This window comes from Bombina bombina, chromosome 2 (assembly GCF_027579735.1).
Source record: "Bombina bombina isolate aBomBom1 chromosome 2, aBomBom1.pri, whole genome shotgun sequence".
NCBI classification, from domain to species: Eukaryota; Metazoa; Chordata; class Amphibia; order Anura; family Bombinatoridae; genus Bombina; species Bombina bombina.
This window is the reverse complement of record NC_069500.1, coordinates 153,424,031-153,443,427: the sequence shown is the minus strand read 5'-3', so window position 1 is coordinate 153,443,427 and position 19,397 is coordinate 153,424,031. Positions and strand designations below refer to the sequence as shown.

General features: G+C 37.6%; 1 protein-coding gene across 3 annotated transcripts in view; it reads left to right on the top strand.

Moving 5' to 3' along the window:
• The window catches only part of PDE4D (phosphodiesterase 4D), a 943,818-nt gene that overhangs the window by 378,667 nt on the left and 545,754 nt on the right, over positions 1-19,397 (top strand). Inside the window, exons 1-2 of one of the 3 annotated variants that reach the window (XM_053701296.1) lie at positions 10,355-10,595; positions 11,365-11,409. The exons of 1 other annotated variant lie outside the window; for it this stretch is intronic. In XM_053701296.1, the coding sequence (XP_053557271.1) occupies positions 10,507-10,595; positions 11,365-11,409 (134 nt within the window). In that variant the 5' untranslated portion in view covers positions 10,355-10,506. Of the gene's footprint in view, positions 1-10,354; positions 10,596-11,364; positions 11,410-19,397 lie in introns of those variants that run through there. One more of the 3 variants, XM_053701297.1, reaches the window with a different exon arrangement.

The window sequence follows — 19,397 nt, the reverse complement described above, 5'->3', positions numbered from 1 at the left end:
TCTGTTCTTTCTTTATCAAAGGTCTCTGTGAGGAACTGTGTCTTCTCATATCTTGTAACTGTCTACATGCCGGACAGTGAATCAGGTAAGTGCTTTTTCTTCCAGTTGGGGAGACCATGCACTTAACAAATTAAGACACTGCTTTTTTATTGGGACATAGATAATGCTGTTGTATGGGTTACACTGGGGCATAAAGCAGGCACTGTAGCATTTGTGAGACTGACATTTAAACTCTTTTAGAAAGAAAGGGTAAAATGTTTTTATTAGACTTTATTTTCAGACACATATTTACTTGACAAAACAATACAAGTTTAAACTGAAAGTAAGGCTGAATTTTCTATTTCAGCAGCTTATTCATTTCCAATTTGCTTTAAAATAAAACGATGCAACATTTTAAACTGTCCAGTTTGAAAAACTGAATATTTCTGGTACTCAGTGTACCAGGAAATGGTGTATCTCTGTGTTGCAGCAGTAATTTAAGCTCGGCAGTTGCGGTCACATGACTAGCTTTACTTCATAACGTTTCTGAGGAAAAAGTAGTTTTTCTCCATTTCTGGGTGATCTGGTCTTAATTGGTAGCGGAAAGGCACCTCAGTAATTGAGGTGTGGGGTTGCCTGAGTTGTATTTTAAAAGTTTATTTGATGTTAAATGTTTTTTTCTTAACTTTTCTCACATAATTTTAGCTGGGGATCGATCCTAATTTGGGATAACATTTAAAGTGTATTTTTTCCTTGGCTTATTTTAATTAAATATTAAAATCTTTGAAACTTATCTATACAAGTTTATTTTCTGTTTCACAACATGTCTGATATGGAGCAAGACCCTGCTCTCATTAATTCATGCTTATTATGTTTAGATGCACAAATTGCAGCTCCTATGCAATTTTGTTCTTCATGTGTAAAATGTTTGAGCCTAATATCTCTCAGGATGATGCTGTTAAAATAATACCTCAGATTTCTCCTGCTACATCCCAAGCCTCAATGGCGTCACAGGCAGTGCCCTGCAGTTCCTCTATAACTTCTAGTGGAGTTTATATAAAAGCAGAAATTGCTGCCCAGGTACCTTCAGCGGTATCTGCGGCATTAGCTGCCATTCCCAGATTACAGGGGGAAAGCAAGAGGAAATCTAGAAATTCAGATAGTAAGGTCTTCAGTTCTGCTTCCCAAGTTGCCCTTTCTAATAAGTCTGATGAGGAAGATACATCGGGACTTTCTGAGGATGAAATCTCAGATTCGGACAGTATAATTCCTTATTCTTAAACTGAGGTGGTATCCTTCAGGTTTAAGGTTGAACACCTTTGTGTATTATTAAAGGAGGTTTTAGCTACTTTAGTTGACTCCGATACCCCTGTCGTCACTTCTAAAAAATCTAGTAAACTTAATAATTTCTTTGATGAACTTTCCACTTTGGAAGTTATTCCTGTGCTGGACCGTGCTAGGAGATTATCTCACAGGAATGGGAGAAACCAGGGGTGTCTTTTTCCCCGTCTCCCATTTTTAAGAAAATGTTTCCTGTCGAGGACTCCATTAAAGACCCTTAGTATACTGTACCCAAAGTTGAAGGGGCAATTTCCACTCTGGCTAAGAGAACCACTATTCCTATCGACTAATCGGATAAAAAATAAATAAATCGTATTTAAATTAAAAATCCACATACTGAGTGTTATAAATAGAAACTTCAGACAACAACTTTACATTAACATAACTGTTGGTCCAATGTTTAAGCAGCAGAACAAATTTTTATCGCAAAACAAAATCACAAACTGTTTGAAAAGAGGTAGAATTAGAAAGAGGTAGACTACCACTGTTTATAACATTGTTATTCACTCTTTCAGAAACTTTGCATTGAAATGCAAAAATGTCAACATGACCACATGCTCCTGGCTGAGGCTGGGTCTCTTTTTGCAGCTATTTTGCCAGCAGCAGAGAAGAGGCACTCAGATGGTGTTGAGGTGCCTGAGATTCATAAGTAGGGCTTTGCCAATTTTACCAAAGTGGGCTATTTATCTTTGTTAGCTCTCCACCAATGCAAGGGGCCTCTGAACAATGAAAGCCTGGACTTCATTCTGACATAAAAATATCTTGAATATCTATATGCAATAGCAAACAACCAGCTATAAGCTTAGGGGAAAAAATATCTAGTCCACTCTTAAAATACCAGATATATACTTACATGGGTTGAATTTGGTACATATTCCAATTAATTAAAAAAAAAAAAGGCAAAAGGGCTAAAGTACATATAATCAGCAATAGCAAGCGATCCTCAAAAAATTGTGCAGACAGGTAATAGTGACATCAATTCATATAAGAAATGCCATCAATCTAGGGTTAGGTGTAAATAACAAGCTTGGCACTATATCATGCAAAGCCTAGTCCCAAATCACTTGATTTAATATCAACAATCCAAATTATGACTCCTATTTTATGTCTGGGTTGCACATAAAACAGGAGTAGTTGTAAACTTAAAAAGAAACTTATAGTGTCCTGAAAAGTAAAATCTCTGTAGACATCCTTTTAGGCTAAGGACATAACCATAAATCACAATACCATATGCAGGAGCTCAGCGGAGTAAAGTAGCTGGTTCTGTGCACAGACCAACTAATTGCAAACCAACTAATCGATTATGAGATTCGTTGACAACTATTTTCATAATCGATTATTATCGATTATGCCGATTAGTTGTTGCAGCTATAGATAGCTGCTCTTTTAAGGATCCAATGGACAAGAAGCTGGAGGCTTATTTGAAAAAGATTTATGTTCATCAAGGTCTCCAATGGCAACCTGCAGTTCGAATTGCCACTGTGACCAGTGCAGCATCTTATTGGTTTGATGCTTTGTCTGATTATTATTTATAAAATATTTTGCCAGGAAGGATACATTGAGAGTTCTCTTGTTTTCAAGTATGTCCTGGGTCCACAAAACATTGCATTGATACAATAGGGTACAATAAAATACAAAAACAATATTAATACATAATGTATGCAAAATGTAACATAGAACAGGTAGGAAATATATAATCAACCATGACAGGTGAATTCTGTTTTGAGATATGCAGAGAGGGATCTCTTAAAGGATTTTAGACTTGGGGAAGGTTTTAAAGTGTGCGGGAGGTCGTTCCATAATTGTGGTGCTCTGTAGGAAAAGGAGTATCGAGCTGCTTTCTTTTTGTATTGAGGCAGACTAAATAATGTGCTGGTACTGGATTGGAGGTTATGGGAGGTGGGAACAGCCAGGGAGAGCATTCTGCTCAGGTAGGGTGGGAGCTTCCCAGAAAAGCTCTTAAACATAAGGCTGTAAAGATGGAGGGTGCGTCTGGATTCCAGCGACAGCCAGTTTAGTTCTTTTAGCATGTCACAATGGTGGGTCCTGTAGTTACATTGTAGCACAAAGCGTCAGAACGAGTTATACAGTGTATTAAGTTTATTAAGGTGAGTTTGCGGTGCAGATGCATATACTACATCTCCATAATCCATGATTGACATCAGCATTTGCTGTACAATCTTTTCCTTTACTGTAGGGCTGAGGCAGGATTTGTTTCTGTACAGGGCACCTAGTTTTGGATAGAGTTTAAATGCAAGTTTTTCTATGTGGAGGCCAAAAGATAGATTGGGGTCTAACAACATACCCAAGTGTTTGAAAGAGTGGACTGCGGTCAGTGCGCCATTTGATTTTGTTTTAATGCGTAGATGGGAATTTTGTATTTTGTGTAATTTAGGTACCTTTCCAAAGATCATTGTGACAGTTTTGTCAGTGTTTAGGAAGAGTTTGTTTTTTGAGATCCACTTTTCTACCTCTGTGAACTGGTCTTGGAGCACTGCCTCAAGCTGCGGCAGATCGGATTTTTTTGCATAAATTACCACGTCGTCTGCGTACTCTCTTAAAGTAGAGACTTCTTTGGATGAAATTCAAGATAGGATTTAATCTCTTAAATTGGCTAATTCCTTTATTGCAAATGACATTTTAGACTAACTTCAGTTAGACTAGGAGCTAAAACTTCTAGTTTCGCTGTCCTAGCCCGCAGAGCGTTTTGGTTGAAATCCTGGTATGCGGACGTTTCCTCTAAAGTAAAGCTTCTGGCAATTCCTTACAAGGTCAAAACCTTGTTTGGACCCGGTTTTGCAGAAATGATCTTTTCTACCTCAAGATAAGAAGAATAGGCCTAAAGGACGTCAGAGTTATTTTCGCTCCTTTCGTAACTTCAGAGGAAAGCATTCTCCTTCTTCTTCCAAGCAGGAACAATCCAAGTCTTCTTGGAAATCCAATCAGTCTTGGAACAAGGGGAAACAATCAAAGAAACCCGCAACTGATTCTAAATCAGCATGAAGGGTTTGCCCCAATCCGGGATCGGATCAGGTGGGGGACAGACTTTCTCAGTTCTCTCAAGCCTGGATACGAGATGTCCCAGATCCCTGGATTGGGGACATAGTATCCAGGGTTACAAATTGGAATTCAAGACTTTTTCTACCAGAGGCAGATTCTATCTCTCAAGATTATCTGCAGACCAGATAAAGAGAGAGGCGTTCTTGAAATGTATACAACATCTTTCCTCCCTCGGAGTGATAGTTCCAGTTCCAGTGCAGGAAAAGGGTCTCGGGTTCTACTCCAACCTATTTGTGGTTCCCAAAAAAGAGGGAACGTTCTGTTCCATTCTAGACTTGAAGTGTCTAAACAAGTTTTCAAAGTTCCATCCTTAAAGATGGAGACTATACGCTCCATTCTTCCTTTAGTACAAGAGGGTCAGTTCATGACAACAATAGACCTAAAGGAAGCATATCTTCGTGTTCCTATTCACAGGGACCATCACAGATTCCTGAGATTTGCCTTTCTGGACAAACATTTCCAGTTTGTGTCTAGCCATGTCATATTGGTTCAGGCACCATCTTTTCAACAAGCAAAATCTCACACAGAGATATTGTTGTCTTTTCTTCGTTCCCACAGATACAATGTGAATCTGTAAAAAAGCTCTCTTTCCCCTGCTACAAGAGTAATGTTCTTAGGGACCATAAAAGATTATCTATTGATGAAGATTTTTCTGACAGAGGTCAGGAAAAACAAAATAATTTCCTCTTACCTCTCTCTTCAGGCTACTGCTCATATTTCAGTGGCTTAATGTTTGGAGGTAATTGGTCTGATGGTGGCTTCCATGGACATCATTCCTTTTGCTTGATTCCATTTGAGAGCTCTCCAGTTGTGCATGTTCAGACAATGGAATGGCTACCATGTGTATCTATCTCAGAGAATAGAGTTAGATCAGTTGTCAAGGGGGCTCTCTCATGTGATGGATATCTCAGGAACATCTGTCTCAGGGCACATGCTTTCGGAGACCTTCCTGGGTGATCTTGACCTTGGACCTGGGCTGGAGATCAGTCTGGAACTCGTTAAAAGTTCAGGGTATTTTGGACTCGGGAGAAGTCTGCTCTTCCCATCAACATCTTGGAGTTGATGGCGATTTGCAATACTCTATTGGCTTGGCCTCAGTTTTCCTCAGCCCAGTTTATTAGGTTCCAGTCAGACAACATAACCTCTGTGGCTTACATCAATTACCAGGGAGGAACTCAGAGTTCCTTAGCCATGAAGGAGGTTACTTGGATTCTTCAGTGGGCAGAGACCCACAATTGCTGTCTATCTTCCATCCACATTCCAGGAGTAGACAACTGGGAAGCGGATTTTCTGAGCAGACAGACTTTTCATCCCAGGGAGTGGGAACTCCATGCGGAGGTGTTTTCCAGTTTAGTCCTCAAATGGGGGTGCCAGAGTTAGATCTGATGGTGTCCCATCAGAATGCCAAACTTCCAAGGTACTGTTCAAGGTCAAGAGATCCGCAGGTCATTCTGATAGATGCTGTGGCGGTTACTTGGGTTTTCAGGTTGGCATACCTGTTTCCTCTGTTTGCTCTCCTTCCACAAGTCATTGCTCGTATCAAACTGGAGATGGTGTTGGTGATTCTAATAGCCCCTGCATGGCCTTGCAGGTTCTGGTTTGCAGACCTAGTGGAGATGTCATCTCTGCCACTTTGGAGACTACCTCTGAGGAAGGACCTCCTGATTCAGGGTCCCTTCCTTCATCCAAATCTCGTTTCTCTGAAGCTGACTGCTTGGAGATTGAACGCTTAATTCTGTCTAAGCGTGTTCTTTCTTAATCGGTCATTGAGACCATGATTTAGGCTCGCAAGCCTGTTACTAAAAAAGATTTACCATAAGATATGGCGAAAATATCTTTATTGGTGTGAATCCAAGGGCTACTCTTGGAGTAGAATTAGAATTCCTAGAATTTTATCTTTTCTTCAGGAAGGCCTGGAAAAGGGATTGTCAATACCCTGAAGGGTCAGATTTCTGCTTTTAAAAGTTAGGTTGATGTGCCAGATGTGCAATCTCTTTGTCAGGCCTTGGTAAAAATCAGGCCTGTCTTTAAGTCTGTTGCTCCTCCTTGGAGCCTTAACCTTTTTTACAGCTGGGTCAATTGGAGCCGTTGCATTCCATAGACATAAGTTGTTATCTTGGAATGTTTTATTTCTTGTTGCTATCTCTTCTGCTCGAAGAGTCTCGGAAGTCTCAGCTCTGCAGTTTGATTCCCGTTATCTTATTTTTCATGCGGTTAAGGCGGTTCTTCGTTCTAAGTTAGTTTTCCTTCCTAAGGTTGTTTCTAATAGAAATATCAATCAGGAAATTGTTGTTCCCTCTCTGTGTCCTAATCCTTTTTCTTCCAAAGAATGTTTGTTACACAATTTGGATGTTGTACGTGCTCTTAAATTATACTTACAGGCGACTAAGGATTTTTGCCAGTCCTCTGCCCTCTTTGTCTGTTTCTCTGGGAAACGTAAAGGTCAGAAAACTACTGCTACTACTCTTTCTTTTTGGTTACAAAGTATAATTCATTTGGCTTATGAGACTGCTGGATAGCAGCCTCCTGAAAGAATTACGGCTCATTCCACAAGAGCTGTTTCCTCTTCAAAAATGAAGCTTCTGTGTAACAAATTTGCAGGGCTGCAACTTGGTCTTCTCTACATACTTTTTTCCAAATTTTCCAAATTTGATACTTTTGTCTTGGCTGAGGCTTCTTTTGGGAGAAAGGTTCTTCAAGTGGTGGTGCCTCCTGTTTAGGACTGCCTGCCTTGTCCCTCCCTATTGATCCATGTCGTCTAGCTTGGGTATTTGTTCCCAACAGTAATTACTCAAGCCGTGGACTCACCATATCTTATGAAAGAAAAACAAAATTTATGCTTACCTGATAAATTTATTTATTTCCGGATATGGTGAGTCCATGGCCCCACCCATTTTACTGTCTTTTTAAATTAAGAAAAGACAATATTAAACTTTCATGATTCGGATAGAACATGCAATTTTAAACAATGCAATTTTAAACAACTGTGTCGTTTATGTGGGTTAACAGAACTTTTTAAGTATTTGTGAAGTGTCACTTGTAGCATTTAGACTGCTTTGACATGTTGCATTCCATTATGGCGGTTCCTTTTTAAAGTAAAACAGAAATCTAGGGAACTATTGAAGTGACCGTGTCAGAGACACTACTTGCCATAAATAAAGAATGTAAAATGATGTATTTTTTTTATTTGATTTTTCTAAATGTCTGTTGTAATTCTTGTTTTTGGGGACTCCCCAAATAAAAAATAAAATAAAAAATTTGACGTTAGCGGGTTTGAATTAACATAATTTATCTTATTGAAATGATGAAGGCTGGTTCCTGATAACTAATAAACTTGTCATAGTTGTCTTAGTCAGTTATCCGTTGTACACAACCTTGACTTTCTGCAGTTTTTTGTTTTTTTTAAATGTATGTAGCATTAACAATATTTTTCACACATAAGCCTAGGTTGAACACAAAAATTCAAGTAGTATGAAGCGTAATCCAGTACTCAACTTGCCGTCTTGGTCATACCTTTTCTAAAGGAACAAAATTCAGGTTTTGTCATTACTCCTGTGCAAAAATAAAGTATCACATAACAACAATGAATGGTAATAAATGTAGCAAAATAATACAAGTGAACAAATGTCCCTCAAAATATCTAATTTCAATTATTGGTTTTATGAGTCTACTCTAAACACTTGATGTTGCAAAGCCCAATATTCAACTTCTTCTATATGATATCCTCAGATAAAGCAGAGAGAGTACTATACAATATTATCTGATAATTAGATCCTGAGACCTACTAACCTGCCCAGGAGCTACTGTAAGCTCTGTGTATTCAGGTGTGTGGTAAAACCACTTGGTATAAATATCTCCCAACTTCCAGAGTATTGTAGTATAATTTCAAATTTATTACATATAAAACTGCAATCAAAGCACAATACATAATCATGTCAACTATGCTGTGAAATGATTGTTTCTATATCACTCTACTCTGTCTAATTATTTGTTTAGACAGATCTGTGATTTTTTATTTACTGAGGGACGTTGTTTTCACTTGTAGTCTAGCAGTTATCTATCATGTGTACAGTGTTTTGATAAACATAAAAAGCCTTTATCTTTACAAAATGAGTTTTCAGGGAGATTCTGTCTTTACAAAGTGGCTTATATAGTCAGTTAAAAATCCTTAGAAAAATTGACGTCTGTTGTAAACATTACAACTCAGGCTAGTTGCCATATTTAATACCTACAATACGTTTACTTTTAAAAATATTAGATTTAACCTTCCATTCTTTGGATAGCAGTGTGTTTCCAACAGTCGCTGTTTTGGGGTACAGTCCATTGGGGTTGCGAATTACCGCTCTCCCACAAACCTTGGTGGTAAGACACCATCTTTATCCGTTTACTTAATCATTTGTAACTAGAAAGGAGGGACCAGGGCGATTTTGCTTCTGTAGTATTGAAAGTTGAGCATCTCACAGAACACTGAGAGCCAGCATTTCTGTTACCAAGTTGTTGAACTGATTTCATTAATGTAAATGTCATTTTTTGGTTACTTAAGGTACTAGGAGTTATTTGGCAACATTTGCTTACCCATCTGGTAGCCAAATGTAGTCAAAAAGGTGGCACATCTTAAAGGGACACTCAAGTCAAAATTAAACTTATACGATTCAGATAGAGCATGCAATTTTAAACAATTTTCCAATTTGCTTCCAGTAACAAAAGGTGCACATTATTTTTATATTTACAGTTTTTCAATCACCAGCTCCTACTGAGCATGTGCAAGAATTCACAGTATATACGTATATACATTTGTGGTTGGCTGTGACATGATTTAGGGGGAGTGGAAATAGACATAACTGTGAAATGTGTGAAAATAATCTACTTCTCATTCAAAGTGCTATTGCATTGACTTTTTATTATGCATTTGTCGATTATATATATAATATGTATGCTTTGTAAATTGGAAAACAAAAATGTATACCCCCCCCTATTGAATGTGTGCACTGTCTGAATCATGAAAGAAACATTTTGGGTTTTATGTCCCTTTAAGAACAATAGATGCTGCTTAGCATGCAATTGTATTTTCAAAACCTATATTAAATAATATCAATACAAGTGTACATTAATGCACATAAAAATGATATAGATAGATACTAAAGAGACTTTAATATATATATATATATATATATATATATATATATATATATATATATATATATATATATGCATACAGTATATATATATCATTGCATATATTTTCTTAAAGGGACAGTCTAACTCCATAATTGTTATTGTTTAAAAATATAGATAATCCCTTTATTACCCATGGTTATATTAATATACTTTTTACCTCTGTGACTACCTTGTATCTAAGCCTCTGCAGACTGCCCCCTTATCTCAGTTCTTTTGACAGACTTCCATTTTAGCCAATCAGTGCTGACTCATAAATAACTCCACAGGAGTGAGCAAAATGTTATTTATATGATACGCATAAACTAGCACGGTCTAACTGTGAAAAACGGTCAAAATGTACTGATATAAGAGGAGGCCTTCAAGGGCTTAGAAATCAGTTTATGATCTTACTTAGGTTTAGCTTTTAAAAAGAATACCAGGAGAACAAAGTGATACAAGTAAATTGGAAAGTTGTTTAAAATTGCATGCTCTATCTGAATCATGAAAGTTTAATTTTGGCTTGGGTGTCCCTTTAAGTTTCTCATTTGTAAATATTTATGGTCTTAATTCCTGTAAAATATATAGAGCTTGTGCAGTCTTAACATTAGTGTCTATATAAACTACTTAGAAAAGAGACGGTATCAGTGTCTGTAACCCAGTGACCGCGGCGTGTGTGCCTGATAGATATTTCTCATTAACAAATTACTCCAGCACACGTGAGATGGGCTATTTTTGTAACCAGCTTTAGTCAGAGAGATTCCTAGTCTAAGTAAGTATTTGCCTTCATCTCGCCCCGGCTGCAGCAGCTCTCTCAGGGCAGGTGTATCCATACTCCCAGATCTTTGCCCCAGCACATGAATACCAAGAGATTTTACTGCAGCATTAAGAGGGCTTCATGGTCTGCACAGGGTACCTCCTGTACGCCTGGCTGGATAATATTATCCGCACGGTATTAACAGTACCCTTTCAATGGCCTTTCTGTGGGATCCTATGGGAGTTTTTGTCCCTCGATTATCGCCACGAACCAAGATGAGAATGAGATTTTTGAAATCCTACAGGTAGTTATGTTTAACTCTTTGTGTGTAGCTTGTTATTTTTGTGCTGTGCTCACTATTACATTATTAGCTGCTAGTATGTAGTGCTAGATAATGTGCAGGTCAGCTAATAAAGGTTAATTGCGCCCTATAACAAGTATTACATTACATTAGCATGAAAAGTAAAGGGCATAAAACAGCATGTATTTCTATTTGCTGGGGTTCTTGTTTATTGCTGTCTGCGGCTAATGGATTAGCATGTGTAAATCTAGGCTTAGCAGGCCAGTAACATACTAGTACAGCAAGCAACGTCCATTCTGTTAAATACATGTAAATCTATCAAAATGTATTAGTCTTTTTCATAGCTGCAGCTTATATTAGTTCTGTGCAGTTTGTTTCCACATCATATGCATCTTTAAAGGTACTATTTATTTTTAAAGTAACATCTAAGTGAGGCTTTGTATTTATTTTACGATTCATGATTAATTTATCGCTTACAATAGAAGGGTTATATAATTAGCCTGGTTAAATATCTTGGCCTGTAGATGTTACATGCACATTATTGTTATTTGCTAATAATGTGAATAAATGTATAGATCACCTATTTAGTGCAAAACTTAGTGTGTTCCTTTTTCTGTAAACACTATCATTGTGATTTGTACCTTTCAAACCCTGCATATATGGTCCTCATTTTATAGTGCAGGTATCGTTATCCTTTTAGATTTTATTGTCTATAGAAAATAATTTTTATCTGACTTCTTGAAGACTACTTGTTATATTTTTTGTTATATAGCTATAATTGTGTGTACAGTTCACTCAAGCCGCCGTCCGGAAGCTGGTAAGAACACCATATATATATATTTATATTTAGTCTTGATGTTTATTGGCAGTTTCAGTAGCTCATATGTATGTAAACATCTGCAAGTAGAATAGACATAAAGTTGTGCAAGTATTCGTATCTGGCCCAAGGACATTGCTATAGGACCAGCTTGTACTGTTTGATGTGTTCTGTAGTAGAGTCTTGTGTGCCCTATTAAATACAGTACAATTCCATTATCGATAAATGCACAATAAAAGGTCAATATAATAATACTCTAAATTTCATATGCGTTTTCAAAATTTTCTTTAATTTGCCCCCAGGGGCAATAATGTGAAATATGCCCAAACAATAAACACACACAAAGATCATATACATATAAATCAGAGGTTGAAAATTACCCCAAATGCTACTAGTGCTAGTTTTACTAGAACACTCTACATTTTGGATTCACTATATGCTAAATTGTTTTGGGTGTAATAAAATGAATTTCTTTATGCAGCCAGCCTCCTAACTTATAAATGAAAATAGGAGCATATAGTTTTGTTATTTAGTGAGTTGTTTCTGTTGCATTATATAGTTATAAGAAAGAAAAACATAATCAAAATGAAACACAAGAGAACCAATATAAGTTAATCTATACATATAAAGCCTGAAACAGCTAACAGTACATTACTGGAAATATAAAAAATAAAGTCATCTATTTGTGCTATTGGCAAAACCTTTAACAAACTTACAGTATATGAGTAGGAGGACTCTGCACAGAATACATTAATGAGATATTCTTTTCTGCTGTTAAAAAGGTGGTGGGAATGGGAATCCCCCCCTACATGGCTCATAGCGCACACACACAGCACCGAGGTGGGGGCATGCTGGGAATTAGAGTCCAGAACTGCAGTGGCACAATAGTGAGAGGGAAATAGTGAACTAAAATATGAAGAATGCTATGTAAATCCCAGAATACTGTGATTCTTCCTCTAAAACAGAGCTATTTTCAGGGGAATTAAAAAATAAATAAATAAAAAAAAAAGAGATTTAGACTTTTCTTTCTGCAGTGTTTACTCCAGGTGGGGAGGAAAACCTGGGGGGGGGGGGGTGCCCCCCTTTGTTGATGCCCATGGTGACAGCCATCAGCAAATCACAGATCTAATATAGGTATGCTCTTGCACTTGCTCAGTAGGAGATGATGCATCAGAAAGTGTGCTTATATAAAGATCACACATAATGTCAGAATGGAAGAAAATTGGATTATTTCAAAATGTTATGCTCTGTCTGAATAAAAAAATGTATTGTGCCTTTAAGTTAATTTTCTAGTTACAGCCATTTGTCTTTTTTGCAACTCACTACTCCTTGATTATACCTTAATATTTGTATAATTTCTATGGATGTGCAAAACCAAGATTTATAGCTCTCGTGTCTTTGGGGTCTTACATACCATATAAACCTTCCATAAAAAAGGTTGTATATGCAGGGCCAGCTCAAGACATTGTGCTGCCTGGGTCCAAGAATACAATGACGCTCCCCAATAGTAACCTTATTGATTAACATATCAACCTACTACCCTGGCCGCTGTTCTTACTAAGCCTGACAATCTGCATGCAACCAATGCTTATGCACAATAAGTGAGAAGGAAGTTAGGGGACCGATTCTGTGTCTTTGTGCATGATGAGCTTATGCTGCTGGGAGCTTGGGAATTTCCACATAGAGAAAGAAGACATGAGTGGTCTGGGTCTGACAGTGACTGACTCAGTTAATGAAGTGCTGCCTGCGTCCATTGGACCCACTTGCTCCCATGGTTGAGCCGGCCCTAGGTATATGAGAGGTGTGAATCTGATTAGGGATATTGAGTTTTGAGTTGTAGCCACAGATCTTTCTGGAATATTGTTAACACCCCTTAGTTTCCCCAGATTGCAATTTATAGCTTATTACAGTAGTAATCAGTGCATTCTTCCATATACATCTCATGTGTAAACACCCTAAATGTATTGCCTATTTGCTTGTATACAGCTTGATATGGCTATACTGTTGGTACTTAAACATTTAATAGTAAATATGACTATAGTGTCCTGAATGTGACTTGGGAGTAATGAATTAACATTTTTAATTAACTTTTTTTATCATATTTTCCTTATTTGCCGTTTTTATTTTTTTTTATTTCCATGAGAGTGTACTGAGGGGTTGGGGGTAAAGTGTGCATGTGTCTCGAATACAATATGTTTTTTTTTTACCAATATTTGTTTCAGTGTTATACAAAATAGTGCTCAAGACTCACAGATGCAGCTGAGCCGTGATGTAAGTTTCAAAGAGTAGGAAGTTTTTTTAAACAATAGCAGACTGACTAAATCATGAATGCTTGAGATTGACTTCCATGACCCTCTAAGGAGTTACTTCTAATTCAGCTTGCTTTATTATTTTTTTACTTATTTATTTTTTGTAATACAAAAATATTTATGCTTCAAAAGTTTAACATAATTGTGCCAAGTATAAAAATAAACCAGTGGCAAATGAGGCAACGCTGATTTTCTACTGCCTACTTTTCTGTCTCGTTTCTGTTTTATAGTTATTGGAAGGGTAGATGTAGAATTGAAATTAATTTAATGGTTGGGAAATTAAACCATTTCTGCATTTCTTGTTTAGTCATGAGAAAGCAGAGTGTGTGGATTAGCACTCTTGTTAGCTAATTAGGGTCATTATAGTGGAAAATAACTTGCTGAACCCCACAAGAACACTAACAACCATGCATAAAGGAGTTAAATATATATCTAAAAAACTGTTTGGGAGCCCAAGAGCACTGGTGATCCTGAGTGGAAACTGACGGTCATCTAATTAGCAGTGATAATCAAACTGCTGGGTTGTGCAAGTAATGCAGTTATTGGGCTGTGTCTGCTTGGGACCAGCGGGGCTCTAGACCCCCCCCCCCCCCCAAGTGGTACTATAATAATAATGTGTTTAGCAACTTTTGAGGGGTTAAACACTCACCATTGTTGGGATGTGAGTGTTAGAATTACATGTTTGACAAATTTTGAGCATGTCATTTTTCCACTATAGTGGCCCTTTGAATAGAGGCCTTAGATTGTGACAGAAGAGAGTGTTTTGTTGTTGTTGTTGTTTAAACATTTATATGTTTTGGCATAATTATATCACAGGTCTGTGCATATAATATATTTATGCACATAACTAAGTAGAAATCTTGTCAATCCTAAATACTGTACATATCAGCCTAAAAGTATGTGGACACCTGACCATCACACCTTTTTGAGCTTTCCTGTGCAAATTCAAAGCTTTCACTAGAAAACAACGCCAAACCATTAATCCGCCTCCGCAACGATTAGTGTAAAAGATACTAACACTCTCAAGCTCTGTAGCTAACCCAGAACATTAACGAATCTCCAAATCGCTAATGAGAGAGAACATGGAAAAGGGTGTAGGGTAGCGCTAATAAAAGAAAAGAGCTCAAATTATATACGGTATATCTATACTGATATGGTGTTGTGTGAACGATGTTTTCCTTAAAAAAGATTATATCTGTGTAGATCGGTAAATAAAATTTATTATACAATAATAATATAACAGTATAGTGCCGGCACTGATTTAAAACAATATAATGATATAAGACATACATGTAAAATGCATAAAAAATCAGATAGTGATTCCAGGTTATAATAGCAAGAGAAAAAGTTGGCTTGTTAAATACTTATGGCAGCCTAAACTGCAAATGTGTCCGTATTGGATATTTAACAAATGTTCTCAAATTGGGCACACAAAATTACCGTCTCTGCTGTATGTAGAGTTGTCCGTTGTTATTATTAAGTCCCGTGACTTTGTGCAGAGTGATTCTCCTGGTGTGAATGAAGCAAGTATTAATATAGAAAGCACGCTGATAATTGTAATCCTTCAGTGCTTACTGTGAATAATCTTGTAGCGTCCTAGGATATTGGCCACAGTAGCAGGTGTAAGGGTAGGTCCTGGGACCGAAGGTATTAGCTGGCTTCTGATGGTTTATTTAACAGCTATATCAAACGAGTCCTACTACCCTTACCAGTGTCCGAGTCGGGAGCTTGCTTAAAACCCCAGATATATTACGGTAATCGTAAGGTGGACACAAGCGGTAAGCAGATCATGGGCCGGTTTTTAAGCATATATCAGCCTCTCTGTGTAATGTGAGAGGGATATTGCGCCGTACCTACTGTAACCACTTGCATCAATGTAAGAGTTTGGATGTAGACGAGCAAATCTGCGCGTTTCAGCCCGATAGGCCTTTATCAATTCTGTGTGCCCAATTTGAGAACATTTGTTAAATATCCAATACGGACACATTTGCAGTTTAGGCTGCCATAAGTATTTAACAAGCCAATTTTTTCTCTTGCTATTATAACCTGGAATCACTATCTGATTTTTTATGCATTTTACATTTATGTCTTATATCATTATATTGTTTTAAATCAGTGTCGGCACTATACTGTTATATTATTATTGTATAATAAATTTTATTTACCGATCTACACAGATATAATCTTTTTTAAGGAAAACATCGTTCACACAACACCATATCAGTATAGATATACCGTATATAATTTGAGCTCTTTGCTTTTATTAGCGCTACCCTACACCCTTTTCCACATTAATCCGCCTCCACCAAACTTTACAGCAGGCACTATGCATTCCAGTTGGTAAGAAACTAACGGCTAGATTACGAGTTTTGCGGTATGAGGGGTGCGGTACTAACTTGCACGTCGTTGTCACCGCTCACTTCCCTACAGCACTGGTATTACAGGTTTATAAAAACCCGGCGTTATCAGGCAAGAAGTGAGCGTAGAGCAAAATTGAGCTCCATACCGCACTCCAATACCAGCGCTGCTGAAAGCTGCGGTGAGCTGGTTTTACATGCTCGTGCACGATTTCCCCATAGACATCAATGGGGAGAGTCGGCTGAAATAAAGCCTAACACCTGCAAAAATGCAGCGTAAAGCTCCGTAACGCAGCCTTATTGATTCCTATGGGGAAACAAAATTTATGTTTACACCTATCACCCTAACATGAACCCGAGTCTAAACACCACTAATCTTACACTTATTAACCCCTAATCTGCCGCCCCCGACATGGCCGACATCTACATTATAATTATTAACCCCTAATCTGCCGCTCCGTACATCGCCACCACTATAATAAACATATTAACCCCTAAACCACCGCACTCCCGCATCACAAACACTAGTTTCGCCGCCACCTGCCTACATTTATTAACCCCTATTCTGCCGCCCCCAAAGTCGCCACCACTATACTAAAGTTATAAACCCCTAACCCTAACACCCCCTAACTTACATATAATTAAAATACATCTAAATAAAAATTCCTATCATTACCTAAATAATTCCTATTTAAAACTAAATACTTACCTGTAAAATAAACTCTAAGCTATCTACAATATAACTGATATTTACATTGTAGCTAGCGTAGGGTTTATTTTTATTTTACAGGCAAGTTTGTATTTATTTAACTAGGTAACTATTTACTAACTACCTAGCTAAAATAAATACAAATTTACCTGTAAAATAAAACCTAACCTGTCTTACACTAACACCTAACCTTACACTACAATTAAATAAATTACCTAAATTAAATAGTTACCTAAATTACAAAAAAAACAAAACACTAAATTACACAAAATAAAAAAAGAAATTGTCAGATATTTAAACTAATTACACCTAAACTAAGCTCCCCTTTGCCCTGAAAAGGGCATTTGGATGGGCATTGCCCTTAAAAGGGAATTTAGCTCTTTTTCAATTGACCCAACCCTAATCTAAAACTAAACCCACCCAAGAAACCTATAAAAAAAAAACTAACACTAACCCCCGAAGATCCACTTACAGTTTTGAAGACTGGACATCCATCCTCAACGAAGCCGGGAGAAGTCCTCAGCGAAGCGGCAAGAAGTCCTCAACGAAGCCGGGAGAAGTCTTCAGCCAAGCCGGCAGAAGTGGTCCTCCAGACGGGCAGAAGTCTTCATCCAGACGGCATCTTCTATCTTCATCCATCTGGCGCGGAGCGGGTCCATCTTCAAGACATCCGGCGCGGAGCATCTTCTTCAATCGAAGTCTTCTTTCCGAATGAAGGTTCCTTTAAGTGACGTCATCCAAGATGGCGTCCCTTGAATTCCGATTGGCTGATAAAATTCTATCAGCCAATCGTAATTAAAGGTGAAAAAATCCTATTGGCTGATGCAATCAGCCAATAGGATTGAGCTTGCATTCTATTGGCTGTTCCAATCAAGATCTACACGGATTCTGCATGGAGAGGTACAACAGAATATGTAAAATTACATTTTTTTTTTGCAAAACATATATGTTAAAAAAAAAATTGTGATTTGACTGTTCATAATAAATAAGCATTATGGATAAAAAAAAAAAAAAACATGAAACTTAACATTACCCTAGATTCATAGATGGTTGTGAGTTTGCTGCGATCATGTTTAAAATGTACAGAGTATCACTTCATCTATATTTTTAGTGGCTGTTTATGAACCCAAAATGTTTCTGCCATGATTCAGATGGAACATACAATTTTAAACAACTTTCCAATTTACTTCTATTGGCAAATGTTTTTTTCTTTTTTATGCTTTTTTTGAAATGCTGGTAAACACTATATGGCAGCAATGTTGCAAGAATGTTATACATTACCAAGAGCACTTTTTCCTGTCATGTAGTGCACCAGAAATGTGTATGTATATATAAATATATATACTGTATGTGTGTGTGTATGTGTGTGTGTGTATATATATATATATATATATATATATATATATATATATATATATATATATATATATATATATATATATATATATATATAATATATTTTATTATTTCCATCTTAATGGGAGGAGAGTCCACTGCTTCATTCATTACTTGTGGGAAATAAGAACCTGGCCACCAGGAGGAGGCAAAGACACCCTAGCCATAGGCTTAAATACCTCCGCCACTCCCCTCATCCCCCAGTCATTCTTTGCCTTTTGTCACAGGAGGTTGGCAGAGAAGTGTCGGAAGATTTGGAGTAGTCTCTTGTGGAGGGTAGTACTCTTCGGAATGGGACTGGAGTTTTTAAGTAATCCTGTCAGATTCTCAGTGAGAGCATGGATGAAAGTTACAGTCCGGAGATGCAGGGAGTGTCATCTCTGCGAAACCATCCCAACTCATATTAACAGCTCCTTGGCAATCAGCGTTGACGAGTTTCGTTGCCTGCCTTTATTTACTCAAGTCCATGTCAGAAGCGATTCTACTAACCTGACACACTTGAAGGGCCGTGTTCCTGTTCCATGGGCATAGATTCTGGTAAGATCGTTTCATTTATACACATATGATAACGCAAGAAGACAGAGTAACAGTGTGTCTCATTTTATCTGTATAGAATCAAGGGTTAATATCCCTGGAAAGGGGATTATTGAACAGGGGGGAATTTAGGCATAATATCTTTATTGTGTAAATGCTACGTCATGTGTGAGGTGAGAATTGGGCAGCCTTTTCTTTTTGGTGCATTTTCTCTAGAAGGCAGGGGTGGTCCTGTATTGCACTCCATGTGACCCGGTGTGGCCTCTCAAACTTCCTCTTTCCTGATCAGCAATTACGGGAGACGTAACGGTTTCTCTGAGGTCCGGGTCATAGTAGGTGGTGAGTGCCCAGGCCATTGGTGTATAAAGGTGCCATTTAATCTATCACAGTCCGAATTAAAGGTGCAAGCTATGGAGGACTCTGATATGCTAGAGTATACTCCCTCTTTAATTAAATCTAATACCTGTGTTTATTGTGAGGAGGTACAGGTTGATCCGCCTGCTCAACTGTGTTCCACATGCTTTGATAAGATTGCAATATCTTAAAAGAATAAGATATTTAGTACTACTGAGCTGTCCACCTCTGAGGGTTCTCCATCCCGTGAGGTGTGTTCCCAACATTCATCTCTGATTACACATGTAGCTCCCCAAGGCCCTACTAATCCTCCCGAGGGAAAGGACTCGT